This window comes from Myiozetetes cayanensis, unplaced genomic scaffold (genome assembly GCF_022539395.1).
Source record: "Myiozetetes cayanensis isolate MyiCay16 unplaced genomic scaffold, myiCay2020 scf27, whole genome shotgun sequence".
NCBI lineage: Eukaryota > Metazoa > Chordata > Aves > Passeriformes > Tyrannidae > Myiozetetes > Myiozetetes cayanensis.
Genome location: NW_026087488.1, coordinates 3,538,041 through 3,551,224, shown reverse-complemented (window position 1 = coordinate 3,551,224; position 13,184 = coordinate 3,538,041). Strand labels below are relative to the sequence as shown.

Below are 13,184 nucleotides of genomic sequence, written 5' to 3'. Positions count from 1 at the left end.
ACATCAACCAAACCCACGTCTTTTAGGGACAGAAATTATCACTTAGCTAGCAAACAAACACTCACAGGAGGCGTCCAAGTGGTGCTTCACATTCAGTTTTAATTAGAACAGTGCTACTGATTAATTTGGACATAATTTACCGACAGCATTAACGACACGAGCCACGGAAAAGAGCCTGGAAGGTGAGCCGGCCTATCGTGTAGTGACTTTTGGCAACAGTCCCCGTGCCCCGCTCAGTACACGTGGACCATCCCGTAGAGGAAAGTCCAGAACAGGACGTAGGTGAAGAGCCCCCCCACGAGCCCCCCCGTGAAGAGCGGCCGCCGCGACTTGAAGTACTTGTTCCACCGGCGCCCGGCCTTCAGCACCAGCAGCACGGAGAGCAGGACGGAGGCCAGGAAGTAGAAGATGAAGCCGTGCAGGCCGGTGAGGCCCAGGATGCCGGCGGTGGCGCCCGACAGGGCGGACACGGAGGTGCGGCAATAGTCCAGGATGGCCGCGTTGCCCCGCACGGCCGCCTCGCTGATGAACTGCGGCCCCTCGCGCTTGGCCACCACGCCGGCCATGGCTCCCCCGCGGCGACCTCCCGGGGTGGCACTGCGGTGAAGCACAGACAAGGCTGGACGAGCCCGACGAGGCCGTGCGAGCCCCGAGCCCGCCCTCAGCGAGCCGGCCCCTCAGCGGCCCTCCCGCCCGCCGGTACCTCTCATCCACGGCGGCGCGCAGCTCCGCGGGACCGCCGCTCCGCTACGCCTCGCACCCTGCCAAGGGACAGCACACAGCGCCCGTCACCGGGCCCCACCGCCACCTCCCGCCCCGCCGGGCCGGGCTGGGCCGGGCCGAACCTCCCGCCCCGCGGGCCCCGCCGGGCCCGACCCGCACCTACCGCGCCGCCCACACCGCCCGCCCGCCATCTTGGCGCGGGGGCCCACGGGACGCGGACGCGCGCGGGGCGCGCCGCGGGCGGGGCGGCACCCGATTGGCTGGAGGCGGGAAGGGGGCGGGGCCGGGCGAGGCGCTTTTGTTCGGGCGGCGACGTGAGGGGAAAGAGAGAGAGGGGAGAGAGAGAGGGGAGAAAGAGATGGCGTTTGTGCCGGGACAGCCCGTCACCGCCGTGGTGGTGAGATGAGACGGGGGTGATGATGGCGTTTGTGCCGGGACAGCCCGTCACCGCCGTGGTGGTGAGCGGGGACGGGGGGCGATGATGGCGTTTGTGCCGGGACAGCCCGTCACCGCCGTGGTGGTGAGCGGGGACGGGGGGCGCGGGGGGAGATGATGGCGTTTGTGCCGGGACAGCCCGTCACCGCCGTGGTGGTGAGATGAGACGGGGCGGGATGATGTCCATCCCCGGAGGATGTCCCGGGGCAGCCCCGCTCCGTGGCTGCTCGGAGGGAGCGGGCGAAGGGTGCGGAACGGGACGGGGCCGGAGGTGGCGGTGCCGCCCGGCAGCGCCCCGGGGCTGTCAGCGGGCGGAGGTGCCCGGCGGGGGTGGGTGCCGGTGCGGGGAGGGAGCGGGCGAAGGGCGCGGTCCGCCCGGCCCCGGCTGCCGCGGGGGCTGTCAGAGCTCGGCCGGCCCCGCCGGGCGCTCGGGACACAAGCGCCTCTGTGCGCCCGGGTGGGAGAACCCAGGGAAAGGTCCGCCGGTCCGAGGGACGGACCCCTGCCCAGGCCCGCCGGCTGCTCGGGTGTTGCTTGAGAAAAGAGGGGACGAGTGGCCGTGATCGGCTGAAGCGCCTTCTCCCGGTACCGGGAGCACCAGGGGCAGGATAAAGCACCTGCTTGCCTGGGTGGGGTTGGGGAAGCAGAGCTTTTAAAGTGAGGTAACTGCACACAACGCAAGTGAAGGACTTTGTGCCTTCCAGTGGTTGGAGCATTAAAGGTGGTTGTGCCCTGGGAGTGTGACTGGTACCTCGGCTGCAACAGGCTGCACAGCACCCCCGTGTCTGAGAGCTGACAGCCCTGAGGACATCCTGCTGTGGATCCCACTGTGGATCCACTGATCCCAGTCAGTCTGGACCCCAGGAGGGCCTGAGTCCAGCACCTGTGAGGAATTCTCACAGAATGGCTTGAGTTGGAAGGGACCTTTAAAGGTCACCTCATCCAGCCCCTGGAATAAGCGGGAACATCTTCCACTAGATAGGCTGAAATCACCTTTTGAGAGGTTATTGTGTCAGTTAAGACCGTGGCTTTTCATCCTGGCTCAGGAATTGCTGGCATTTGTACAATGCTGACATAATGCATAAAGCTTGTCAGATGCCTGTGTGCATCTGGCAGCGAGGAACCTGCCCCTGGATTACAAAAGTGTGGATAAGTTACCCTGAAAAAGAACCATCCTAATAATAGGTTGTCATTTCTGCTGATAGGACTAGCAGGAACACAGGGCACGTGGGTAACAAGTGAGATGAGGCTGGTCATGAGTGACTGCTGGTTATCAAGGCATGAGTCATGTTTAAAGAGACCTGCTCTGGTTTTAGTGTTGCTCCCTTCTATCCCCAGGCAGGGGATAAAGCTCTGAGTAATTAAGGTGCTTGGCTGTGTCATGGCATGAGAACCCTGGGGCTGAGCACAGAATGGTTTCCTGTCCTGCTCCTCTGTGACAGAACAGTGCAGAGCCAGCTGCTGTCAACACCAGGGCTGTGTGTGGCTGACAGCAAGTGCCAGAGGACAGTTCTGTGCTGCCAGGGGGTTCAGAGCTGTCTGGTTACAGTACACAAGGGTACCAAGCTGTGGGCAGCCTCCTCTGGTGGGTGAAAGACAATCTCTGAAGTATCTCTGTCTGAAGCACACAAGATTCCTTCCAGTCATCACAACACTGAGCTATTTTATCTCCTCCTCTTTTCAGCAAAGAATTGAAATCCATAAGCTTCGGCAAGGTGACAATTTGATTCTGGGATTCAGCATCGGGGGTGGCATTGATCAGGACCCTACTCAGAATCCTTTCTCTGAAGACAAGACTGACAAGGTCAGATGCTCTTTCCTGCAGCAACTCCTTCTCCAAAAGGCTGAGGGATCCAACTCAGCATCTGTCTTTGTCCTCTCACATCACTACTACTGAAGTTGCCTCATTATCACTTGCAAAGTGAAGTTGTTTAAATGAGCTCTCCACCTATTCTATTGTCCAACATTGCACAAGCCTTTTTTTTAACTAGAATTCCATAAATACACTACAAAGTATTTTTGCACTGTAGTAGAGTGGCCCTTGAGTATTTAATGCTGCCATCTTTAGTGAATGAACACTTCATTTTTTTCCCAGGGTATCTATGTAACAAGGGTGACAGAGGGAGGCCCAGCAGAAGTTGCAGGACTCCAGATTGGAGATAAGATCATGCAGGTAAACACCCAGATAACACAGTACTAACACAGCACCATGTGCACACAACCATCTGCTGGGGGAAAACAGTCATCTGGGTACTTGCCAGGACAGTTTGTGGGGTTTATTTATCAACTGAGCTGTGGCATAAGCATATCCACTGCATGGTTCTGACAGAACACCAACAGGACACCTGTGAGTCCCTGCACTTGCCTCATTTTGTGGTTTTTTCCTCCAGGTGAATGGCTGGGATATGACAATGGTGACCCATGACCAGGCCAGGAAGAGGCTGACAAAAAGGAACGAGGAGGTTGTCCGGCTGCTGGTGACCAGGCAATCCCTGCAGAAGGCTGTGCAGCAATCCATGATGTCCTAATCAATCATGGAGCTGGGGAAGGGTTAGGGAGGGAGATGTATAGACTGGTATCAAAGAAAGAAGCAAATGCTAGACTGGAACAGGTTGTCTGGAAGGGGTGCACGTTCCTACCTGTGGTAAACACTACTTTTTAATTTTAACTTCCTCTGGTGTAACTGGCAGCAGTAAAACAATAGTCCCCATCAGCAGAGTGCTTCTCTAAAGTCTGCCCTGCAGGTACATGGCAAGACTTTTGTCATTGTGGCTTTTGGGACAGGACAAACTCTACTTACCTAAGAGCAACTGGAAAAGCCTTAACTTTGACAGGGTTCTCCTGTAACAAAAAAGCTTCCTATTTTAAGAGGAAATGTGGCTTCTGCTATGAAAAACCAGAGGGTTTGCTGTGCCTAAGCTTTTAGAAGTGAGCTGTCCTGTCCCTTCCATGCTATCAAATTAAAATGCCAGAATGAAGAGTTGCACACTGCTGTGGGGAGGAGCACTGTACTAACCCCACACCGTGTGAGGGCTGCAGAGTGTGCTAAAGGGTTTGGGGCATTTCAGCTCCCTGCAAAGATCCCATGTACAAAGCAGCCTCTTCAGACAAGAAACAACTGAGTAGCACAGAAATGTTAAAGAGTAATCCCTGGGAAGAACACTACAGCTTCATGGACACTACAGTTCAGCCTCCCTGGCAGACTAAAACCTTAATTCTCCTTGTTCCCAAGTAATTTGGAGCATCAGATGAACTGAGTTTAAATTAAAGGAATATGGAGCAGGAAAGAAAACAATGTTGCTGAACTTACCAAAAAAAGCTGCTTGTATCCATTGAGTTTTCAATTCTTCCTTCCACTTCTGTCAGTCTTGAAATGGGGAGGGGTGGATTTTGGTTTGTCTTCTAGAAGACTTGGTATAAATCAGTGATTTATTGGATGGGAGAGATGAATATGCCAGTAACTTGCAAAAGTGCCTCTTGACCAAATTTAAACTTCTAGTAGGACACTAAGTTGGTTAAATCAACATGCCACAGGATTGAGGATTCTTGCTGCAACACTAAGTTCATGACCTGGCATCCTGTGGTTGGTTAGCCAGCCAGCTTTACAGTTACCCAAAAACTGGAGTTTTTAATCCTCTTCAGTTGATTTATACATATCTAGACTTTCCTTCAGCAGTCTTCAGGTAAGCTGTTGTAAATAGAACACGAGGAGGTGGCAGACTAACTTATTCAGTACATTACTGCTGTGCCATGTTGTGATTGATGCATCTCAGACTGTTCTGTGCACACCAGCAGATGCCTCTTTACCAATTTTATATCTATGGAATGACTACAATCCTGCTTTTGAATTTTTGTAACTTAAGAATTCCGTGGTAAATTTTAAAGCCTTTCAAGTTGAAGTTATTTTTGTTACTATAAAGGATACACTGCTATTTGTACTGCTATTTCACTTGATTTTACACACAATAAAACAAAGTTGGATTTCCTGAGCTGTTTCTCCTTACATTTAGGAGTGCCACATCACTTGGGTGCCTCCAGCTGAGACCTTTTGGCTGGCTTGGAGTGTGGACTGAGGTCAGTAAGGTCTGGTGTCACTGGTGGGTAGTTGTGGTGTTACTGAGCTGTCAAACTTCACCTGGGTTCTAGCAGGGGAGAACCTGCTTTTCCTTAGACTGACACCTATTAAACACATGAGGTTTTAAGCATTCAGTTATTCAAGCACAAATGCATGGATTCCCTTCTAGTTCTTTTAAAAGGTCTAACACTTACCTTCCGACTTCAAGACCTTAATCTCTACCTAAGGTACCACGTGCAGTTAGAAAGTTGCCCAGGAACAAAAGCTTATGCTTAAACTCTAATCATGGGGCTGTTAACATGGCCCACTCCTTTGACAATCTTTAATCTTCACCATCCACCCATCAGGATTTAAGGCATGTCAGTACAACTGAGCAAAATGAAGTTAGCAACCAGAAGTATTCTGAGCACTTGTCTTAGCACCTTTGAAAGAGCTTTTAGTGAAATAATAGAAATAAGAATACAGTTTCTGCTTCTTAGAATTTTTTTAATAAAGAGTTAAAATTCGAATATTTGTGCATTTGTTACCAACCCCATTATTGTTGTGTCCCAGTCTGGCTGTTAACTGCCAGCCTGAGTGGTGCTGTGAGCTGTCTGAGGAGTCAGCAGCAGCACTTGGATCCACAGTCTTCAGTCACTCCACTAAGATATTAAGTGGTTGCTTGAACAAGATCTCAGATTTCTGGAAGACAAAACTCTGTTCTTTGTGCTTCACTCCCAATGAGAAAGACATCACTCTGGTCTTTCCCTTCCCTTCCCTGTTGCTAATGAAAAAATAGCCACGTGTTGCTTGGAGTGCTCAGGCTAAAACTGTGTGTGCAGCTTCAACAGGCACGAGTCTCCCATGTGCAGGTGGTGGCCAGAGAGCTTGTCTGTCCTTAAGGCATCTGGTAATCAGTGTTTGGCAGGGCAACATTCCACACCAGAGAGGATCAAATTATAGACAGAGATCAGAATCAGGATTCCTGGTGACTGGCAGCAGGAATCTTGAAAGCCCTCAGCCAGTGTAGGGGTGAGTTCAGTTTAAAGTGATGTTTGTTATTCACAAGGTTCATACCCTCGTCTCCTGTAAAGGCAGTAGTGCTGGACCATAAAAACAATATCAAAGATGATGGAGAAGACACCCAGGCCAAACTTGGTTGGATCTCCAAAGATTAACTTCCACTGATCTGTCAAACACAAAATTAGAGTTAAGTCTAACTCCTCAAGTGCAGTCTTGTCTCAAGACTACGAGGTCATGCCATGCACATTAGAGAAGTTCATGATTATTACCTGGACTGCTTAGACACACCTTAGGACTGACTGCAGTGCACATCTTATGCAAAGTAATTAATAACTGTTCCTGTGGTTTCTTCAGAACAGCTACTTCATTTTGTATCTTGAGGGAGTATGAGCAGATTCTTTATTCCTTGTAAAAGAACAGCTCCCCATACCACAGCACAAACACCATTCTCCTGAGATAACCTGCTGGTTTACAGCTGCTTTATATCACCCCAGGAAGAAAGGCCCCAGCAGCTCAGTTCCAGGCTTACCATTGTTGTATGACTGCAGAAACATCTGGAGAAGGCTGAAGCTTCCACCAGTGAAGTCCAGTAACACATTCCCAATACTCCAGCCCTCAGTGCTTTTCCGACGGAAGTTCATGTACGCCTGGGATTGTAACACGGGGTCAGTCAGTGTGTCATGCACAGCCATTGGAGATGAACATTTAAAGCAGCTTCAGGTATAACTATGCCAGTTTTGTCACATTATTTATGTCATTAATAATCTCTGGTAGTTTAATGTAGCCAGACTTTCAAGAGCACGCACTGCAGGCTTAAGAATGTAGCATAAAAGCAAAAGAGTTCAGATTTACCTGAGGAAAATATTTTATCAGTGTGACTGCCAACTTGATGTAGGAGAAGCAGAATAAGAACTGTAGCCAAGTCATCTCCTCAGCTGCAGCAAGGAACAGTGTTGTGAAGGTGAAGATCCATGCAAGTGCCAGCAGTCCAACAACAACTTTGGATACTTTCTGCCCCGCTCTCTGAAAGAGAAACATGGATGCAGTTTGGTCTGGTCATAAATCCCCAGGCACTGAGATACAGTTTGCCCATGACTGTGCAACACTGCAGTCCAAACCTGTTTGACCAGTTAGGCTGGTGCCACATGGGAACTTCAAAATTAAACAAGTGCTACAGCAACCAGGTGCAGGTTTGCAAGAGCTGATGAGCAATATTCATATATTCATATCAATATTTTGAAACACTGTTGTCCCCTGAGTAAGGGGGAAACAATTCTGGAGAATTTATAGTGCATGGTCTGTAACAATCTCCCAATTTCAGTCTGATGATATGCAGAGTTCCTATATATCCAAAAGGCTGGTAATACCATTACGGTAAAAGATTTATGGTTGCTTTCTAATTGTTCACTTGAAAAGACTATTGCACCTGGCAGTGGGGACAGATGGGCTCTTACAGTTTTGGGTTTAGCATCACCAAAGAAAGAACCCCCCAAGAGAGAAACAGTTACCACCTTGTTCAGCTCAGAGGCTTTTACATGAGAATTAAACAAAGAACCACCTGACTGTAAAAATCAATGTCTCACCTGAAAAGGTGTGAATTGTAAAAGGGCATTTACAGCTGTTTCAGGATAAAAGAAGCTGGAAAAAAGCTGCAAGTCTGAATTGCTGTAATCTATATGCTGGCCAGAGATCTGCTTGGGAACTTTGTGAACCTGGCTGTTTGCCTCAGTTGTTATGAGTCCCAAAGGAGTTTAATTATAAGCTCAGAACATCCATAAGGCTGAAGCAGATACGGTCAGTGGAGCTGTTGCTAACTTAGGAAAGATGAAGGCAGCAGGATTGTGAAGCCTGGCTGCCGGGCAGGCAGTGAAAGTGCAGTGAGGAGGATTTTGGAGCCCTGAAGGAGCCGTGAGGTGCCCGGCAGAGGGAGCTCTGCCAGAGCCCACAGGTGATCCCAGCACCCAGACCCACCTCGTAGATGCAGCACTGAATGATGGTGAGCAGAGTCAGAGCTACTGCGTGGAGACTGAAGAAAACATCATTGATGGCCACGGGGTTCACCCCGCTGGGATAACTGACCAGGAATTCCTCCTAAAGGTAAGACAAACCAAAACCAGCCACATGTCTTAATGCCCTCCTGTAGATACCCAAGCCCTGGCAAGTATTTAGAGAGAATCATGCTCACCTTAATCAAGGGAATCCAGAAGAGGCCAACGTTAAACACGCTGTATGCTATAAAGCCAGTCAGGTTTAATGCTATAAAGTCAAAGCTTAGTCCAACAACACTGGAATAAGGGAGGAAAAAAAAAAAAGAGAAACATGATCAGAGCATTACAGGCAGTTCCAGGGACAGCTTGACCCTAAAATGTACTGATTTACAGGCAATTTCTGATTAAGCAAAAGCCTCAGGCATCGTGACAACACAATGCTGTGAGTTCACGAGGAAGCAAGGTGCAACAACACAGCTCTCACTGACCAGGTTGTGTCCCTGCTGTTTAACTTGACCCCTCTATAAGTTCAGCTTGTCTGATAAAGCCATTCCAGCCTGAAGCACCAGTGCATCTCTGCCAGAATAAATGCTTTAGTTCTCATATATAAGGACGTTTCTACTTAGAGTCACTTACTTTAAGGGGAGCTGGCCTAATGATGACACTGCAAGGAAGGGTCTGAGAAACAGCTCTCAAGGCTGCAACCTTTGAAAATGATCATCACAACTGGCAGATGATTTGCAACATCACACCAAAGGCAACGGGGAAGCCTCCTCTATCACAAATTAGTACTGGATGCCAAACCTTAGGATCAGGTGTCCATAGGATGCAATTACTTAGTTTCCCCTCACCTGCAGGTATAAAAGCTCACTGGGGCTGCAATTTGCCTTGTTTTTTTCCCCATCATTCCATGGATAATTCACAGTAACCGAGATGGATGTAACTGAAGCTATGAACAGGATTTGCAGGAGTGCTTAAGTGACTTGCAAACACATCTTAAGTCTCTTTACCTTTTTCGTCGCCAGTTCTCAAAGAGCTGAGGGTAAAAGGAGATGGACCAGGCAACGAAATAGATCCAGCCAATCACCTCATCAGCATATCTCACTATGATGCTGTGGATCACTTGGAATTGAATCCTAGGTCTGATGGTTAATGCAAAAAGGGCTAGTTAATTCATCTACTCACATTTTTTTCCAGGAAATTTTGTCTTGCTCTGCTTTGAGAGAGGAAATAGAGTTCAGGTGTTGAGACAAGACAATAAAGATTCAGTTGGTTGCAGTTGAGTCACTCCCCTTCTCTTTAGTGTCCTTGTTATGTCTGGGACACCTCCCACTCCTACCTCCCTTTCCTTCTTGCCTGACTCTTTCCTTTCCATATTTATACCACGGGAATGTTCAAAAAGGTCATCTCTTGCCTATGGCTTCCACTCTCCTAGCACAAGGTTCTGTCAGGCAAGAAAGAGTTGCACTTTCCCTGCTCTGTCAGCAAAGCCTCATGATCGTGTCCATCCTGTGAGCATCCCACGTGCTCACCTCTGCCTTTGCTTCGAGTCTCAAAAGCAGAAGCAAAACCAGGAAGTAAAACAGGAGCATCTTGTTGCTCAGTAACATCTGGGCAGCAAGGAAATACAGTCCAGCTTTCTCCATCTTGCTAGACTTTTCCTGGGAGGGAGAACTGGCACCTGTGAGCAGAGGGTTGCCCTAAACTAGAAAGCAAAGCACCTGCATGTCATGGTAGAGATGTGACAGCTGCACCAGGCTGTTAGAAATCCAGAGCAAAGCCTGCACAGAAAGATCAGTGTCCCCCTGGAACATCGACAACCAAATGCTTCCCAGACTGGAAAAATCTGGCAGGTAGTTTTCATGCTTTTGGGAAGGGTTATTAAAACCAGACTGAGAAGCTGTGATAATTCAGTTATCTTAGTAATTAAATCTAAAATACCAAGATTATCACTCTGCTTCCATGCCCTCTCTTTATCTGAACACCCTGGGGTTTGCTGGAGGTTGTCACATCTTCTCAACTACATCCCACTTTACTACAAGGAGGGAATAGTTACCCCAAAGTTTAGGAAGCTATAGGAGAGTAAGCGGAACTAAAAAACAGCTTCTCACCCAGTTAAGCTGGAATTAGTGGCATAAAGATAAACTGTTACTTGTCCAACATCATCTGCTTTCACTTGGAAGTCTGCTTTAGTGTGACCTGCAGGGAACTGTACCTGCAAGGCAAAGTAGAGGGAAGAGAAGGGAATTGCATCACACCAGCAGGAGCCTTTGTTTAAGGTCACAAGTCTATTGTCACTTACTTCACCAGGCAGTTCAACGATGGTGCTGTTCTTTGAGGAGTGTGTAATATTAAAAGTTATCACCAGTGTCTCATTTAATGGAGCCCTGTGAAGGCAGAAGAAATAAGTTAGGCTGGTGCCTGAGTTCAGAGATTGCTGCAGGGATGTGGGGGAGTGTCTGCTAAGCCCTCTCAGCAATGAGCAGCCCACGCACAGCAGTCCCTGCCTGGTACTCAGAGGAACACCAGCACCCAAGTGTGTGAGCATTGTACTGGTTCTTTTATCTGAACTAGAGAGGGCACGAGACGTTATGTGGCCACATTTTAGCTCCCTCTTCTCCATACAAGTGGCAGAGCAAAGTCACTGCCACCAGGATCCCACCCTTGTGCTCATTAACCCTTGGTGGAAAAGAGGGGCAGAAACAATGCACGTGTGCTTGGGGTGATGAAGGACAGGAATTACAGCAGTAAGACAAAACAAAAAACCCCTGAAAAAACCCCTCTCCAAGTGACACAGTCCTGCATGTCTTCCCTAGAGAACTCCACTGACCATTTGTCCTGGAGGTTTTCCTTCTATGAAATGCAAGTTTCTCTTAAGCATCAATTTTTAGAAATGGAGGAACTGTAAATTCACTTATGGAAGACAGCCCCTTGTTCCAAAGGGAAAGTAAAGCTGCAATTGTAATTTTACCTCAGAGAGATGGTGACGTTTGTTGAACTTCCACTTTCTAAAGAAACCACTTCAGGGACAGACAATACAATGACTCCATCTGGGGGGAAAAAAACAATCAAACACCCACACAAATCTCAATTACTATGAACAGCTCCTTCAGAAGAACAACCTATTTCCTCTTGTGCCATAGACATTTTGTCAATTGGTACCTGCAGTATCAGATCAGTCACATTAGTACACGTGAAACGCAGCAAAGGGAGTACAGCAACTAAAGGTGCTGAAGTTAAGGTGACTAAACAACTCAAAAGGAGAAGTAAATAACTGTCACTTGAACACGTTGCAAGGAAGCAATTTAAATATGTGAAGTGCAACAAAAGTTCATGCCAAGTGAAGGCTGTAGAATACTGCAAACCCACACTGATTCTTGATGTGATCTTAGTAATCTAAGAGTCATAAGATGCCCAAAATTTAGTTTTAAATTCTTTCTTGGATCACAAATTCAAACCAGGTACCTAGATGTCCAAGAGAATGTACATTTACTATCTTAACACTTCAAGAATCTCAAGCACCTTACTCACAGTGCTCTGAAATATTGAATTAAGGGCTGCATTGTACAACAACCCAGCTATGTTGTACCACATCACGGTTTAAGAGAGGCCAAGATTCCAAGTGCCAGTACAACCACTATCAAAACCTTAAGCTGGTCAGACATCATCAATTTTGACATGGAATCCAAGCCTATTTTATTCATTGTGTGTTTAAAAGACACAAGAGACAAGGAGAAAGAACACAGAACTATGTAAAAATAAGACCAGAAATGGAGAGATAAACAGTTTGCACAGATTGGCCTAGACACTTTTTTTTTCCCTCCTGTTGCCACATATTACACAGTGTTCTTAAGAAGATATTTCAGTGCAGGGGAGGTCCTCAGTTTATCACTGGCTGCATCCCAGGCAGTATTTAATCTGCTTCTACAGATTTTGCAGCGTGAGGCAAGGGCTCCCCCACAGCGGTGCCTGGGCAGAGAGAGCACTGACACCAAGCCAAGGTTGAGGTGTGAGAGAAGAGCTGATGGGAGCGCGGCCCAGGTATCCCTGGAGAGCTGTAATGGGATAACCGGAGAGCTGCCCCCCTTCCACCTCTTGCTGGTCTGGAGCCCCGCGGGGCCAAACCGGGATGACCCAACACTCACCGCCAGGCCCCGGCAGCACAAGAAAGAGGCTCAGCAGAGCGGGGAGCAGGCACCGCGTCCTCATGGTGGAAAAGCTGCAGAGAAAGCGGGGAGAAGCTTTGCTCAGGTCCCACAGCCCATCCCCTCGGGCGGCAGCCGAGGCAAATAGCTCCCTCGCAGCACCGCGGCCCCCAGCCCGGTCGAGGGACCCTCAGCACCCCTCAGAGAGAACACCGACCTCCCAGTCCCTCTGTGTGCCCGGACTCCCCGGGGGCATCTTTACGTTTTTACCTCAGCGCTTGTCCCGTGAGGAACCCCCAACCCCAACGCGCGTGACTACAAATCTCGGCAGCCCCCGCGCCCCCGCCAGCCCCCCGCCGCTGGCAGCGCGCCGCGGGGCACGCTGGGACTTGTAGTCCCGCCGCCATCCCCTCGGGAGCCCCGGCGGAGCGGGGCACCCGCTGCTTTGGCACAGGCGGCGGTGCCGGGGAGCCGGCGGACACCCACCTCCTTCAGCGCCCGGCGCCCTCCCGGCTCTTCCCTTTTCAGCTCTCACGTGAGGCGATGGCCCGTGGACTCCCCGCCCAGCGCCCCCCGCGCCGCTGCGGCCGCCCCCGGGGCCATCTTGGGTGTGGCGGAGCGGGTGTGTGAGGGGGGAGAGCAGCGAGTGGGGATGGGGCGGGCCGGGCGCTGTCCTGGTTTGGTTTTTGTCAAGTCTGGTTTTCGACAAAAAGTCCGGCTTGAGGGTGCGCGTGTCAGCGGGGAGGGCTGGGGAAGGGGCGGTTTGTCACAGGTCGAGGGTGTGGTGGCCGGCGAGCGCTGAGGGGGAGGCACCCT

General features: G+C 49.8%; 3 protein-coding genes across 7 annotated transcripts; 1 reads left to right on the top strand and 2 right to left on the bottom strand.

The window, feature by feature from the left end:
- Nucleotides 1-79: 79 nt before the first annotated feature.
- EMC6 (ER membrane protein complex subunit 6) lies at nt 80-937 on the bottom strand. The gene is made up of 3 exons (XM_050321779.1): nt 887-937; nt 704-761; nt 80-597 (listed from the first exon to the last, which is right to left on the bottom strand). The coding sequence occupies exon 3, from the start codon at nt 564-566 to the stop codon at nt 234-236; it is 333 nt and encodes a 110-aa protein (XP_050177736.1). The 5' UTR covers nt 567-597; nt 704-761; nt 887-937; the 3' UTR covers nt 80-233.
- Nucleotides 938-1,035: 98 nt separating this feature from the next.
- Nucleotides 1,036-5,147, top strand: TAX1BP3 (Tax1 binding protein 3). Of its 3 annotated transcripts, none has more exons than XM_050321826.1 (4): nt 1,036-1,120; nt 2,843-2,962; nt 3,254-3,331; nt 3,549-5,147. In XM_050321826.1, exons 1-4 carry the CDS (start codon nt 1,082-1,084, stop codon nt 3,684-3,686), a joined length of 375 nt encoding a protein of 124 aa, XP_050177783.1. In that variant the 5' UTR covers nt 1,036-1,081; the 3' UTR covers nt 3,687-5,147. The 3 variants fall into 3 exon arrangements, with proteins under 3 accessions (XP_050177783.1, XP_050177782.1, XP_050177784.1); XM_050321825.1 differs by lacking the exon at nt 1,036-1,120 and adding an exon at nt 1,148-1,243; XM_050321827.1 differs by lacking the exon at nt 1,036-1,120 and adding an exon at nt 1,275-1,314.
- A 425-nt stretch (nt 5,148-5,572) lies between these two features.
- On the bottom strand, nt 5,573-13,133 carry CTNS (cystinosin, lysosomal cystine transporter). Of its 3 annotated transcripts, none has more exons than XM_050321820.1 (11): nt 12,855-13,133; nt 12,369-12,442; nt 11,195-11,273; nt 10,526-10,610; nt 10,335-10,438; nt 9,234-9,365; nt 8,421-8,520; nt 8,207-8,326; nt 7,088-7,258; nt 6,765-6,882; nt 5,573-6,401 (listed from the first exon to the last, which is right to left on the bottom strand). In XM_050321820.1, the coding sequence occupies exons 2-11, from the start codon at nt 12,430-12,432 to the stop codon at nt 6,271-6,273; spliced, it is 1,104 nt and encodes a 367-aa protein (XP_050177777.1). In that variant the 5' UTR covers nt 12,433-12,442; nt 12,855-13,133; the 3' UTR covers nt 5,573-6,270. The 3 variants fall into 3 exon arrangements, with proteins under 3 accessions (XP_050177777.1, XP_050177778.1, XP_050177780.1); XM_050321821.1 differs by lacking the exon at nt 12,855-13,133 and adding an exon at nt 12,586-12,684; XM_050321823.1 differs by lacking the exon at nt 12,855-13,133 and adding an exon at nt 12,639-12,656.
- Between the last annotated feature and the right edge of the window lie 51 nt (nt 13,134-13,184).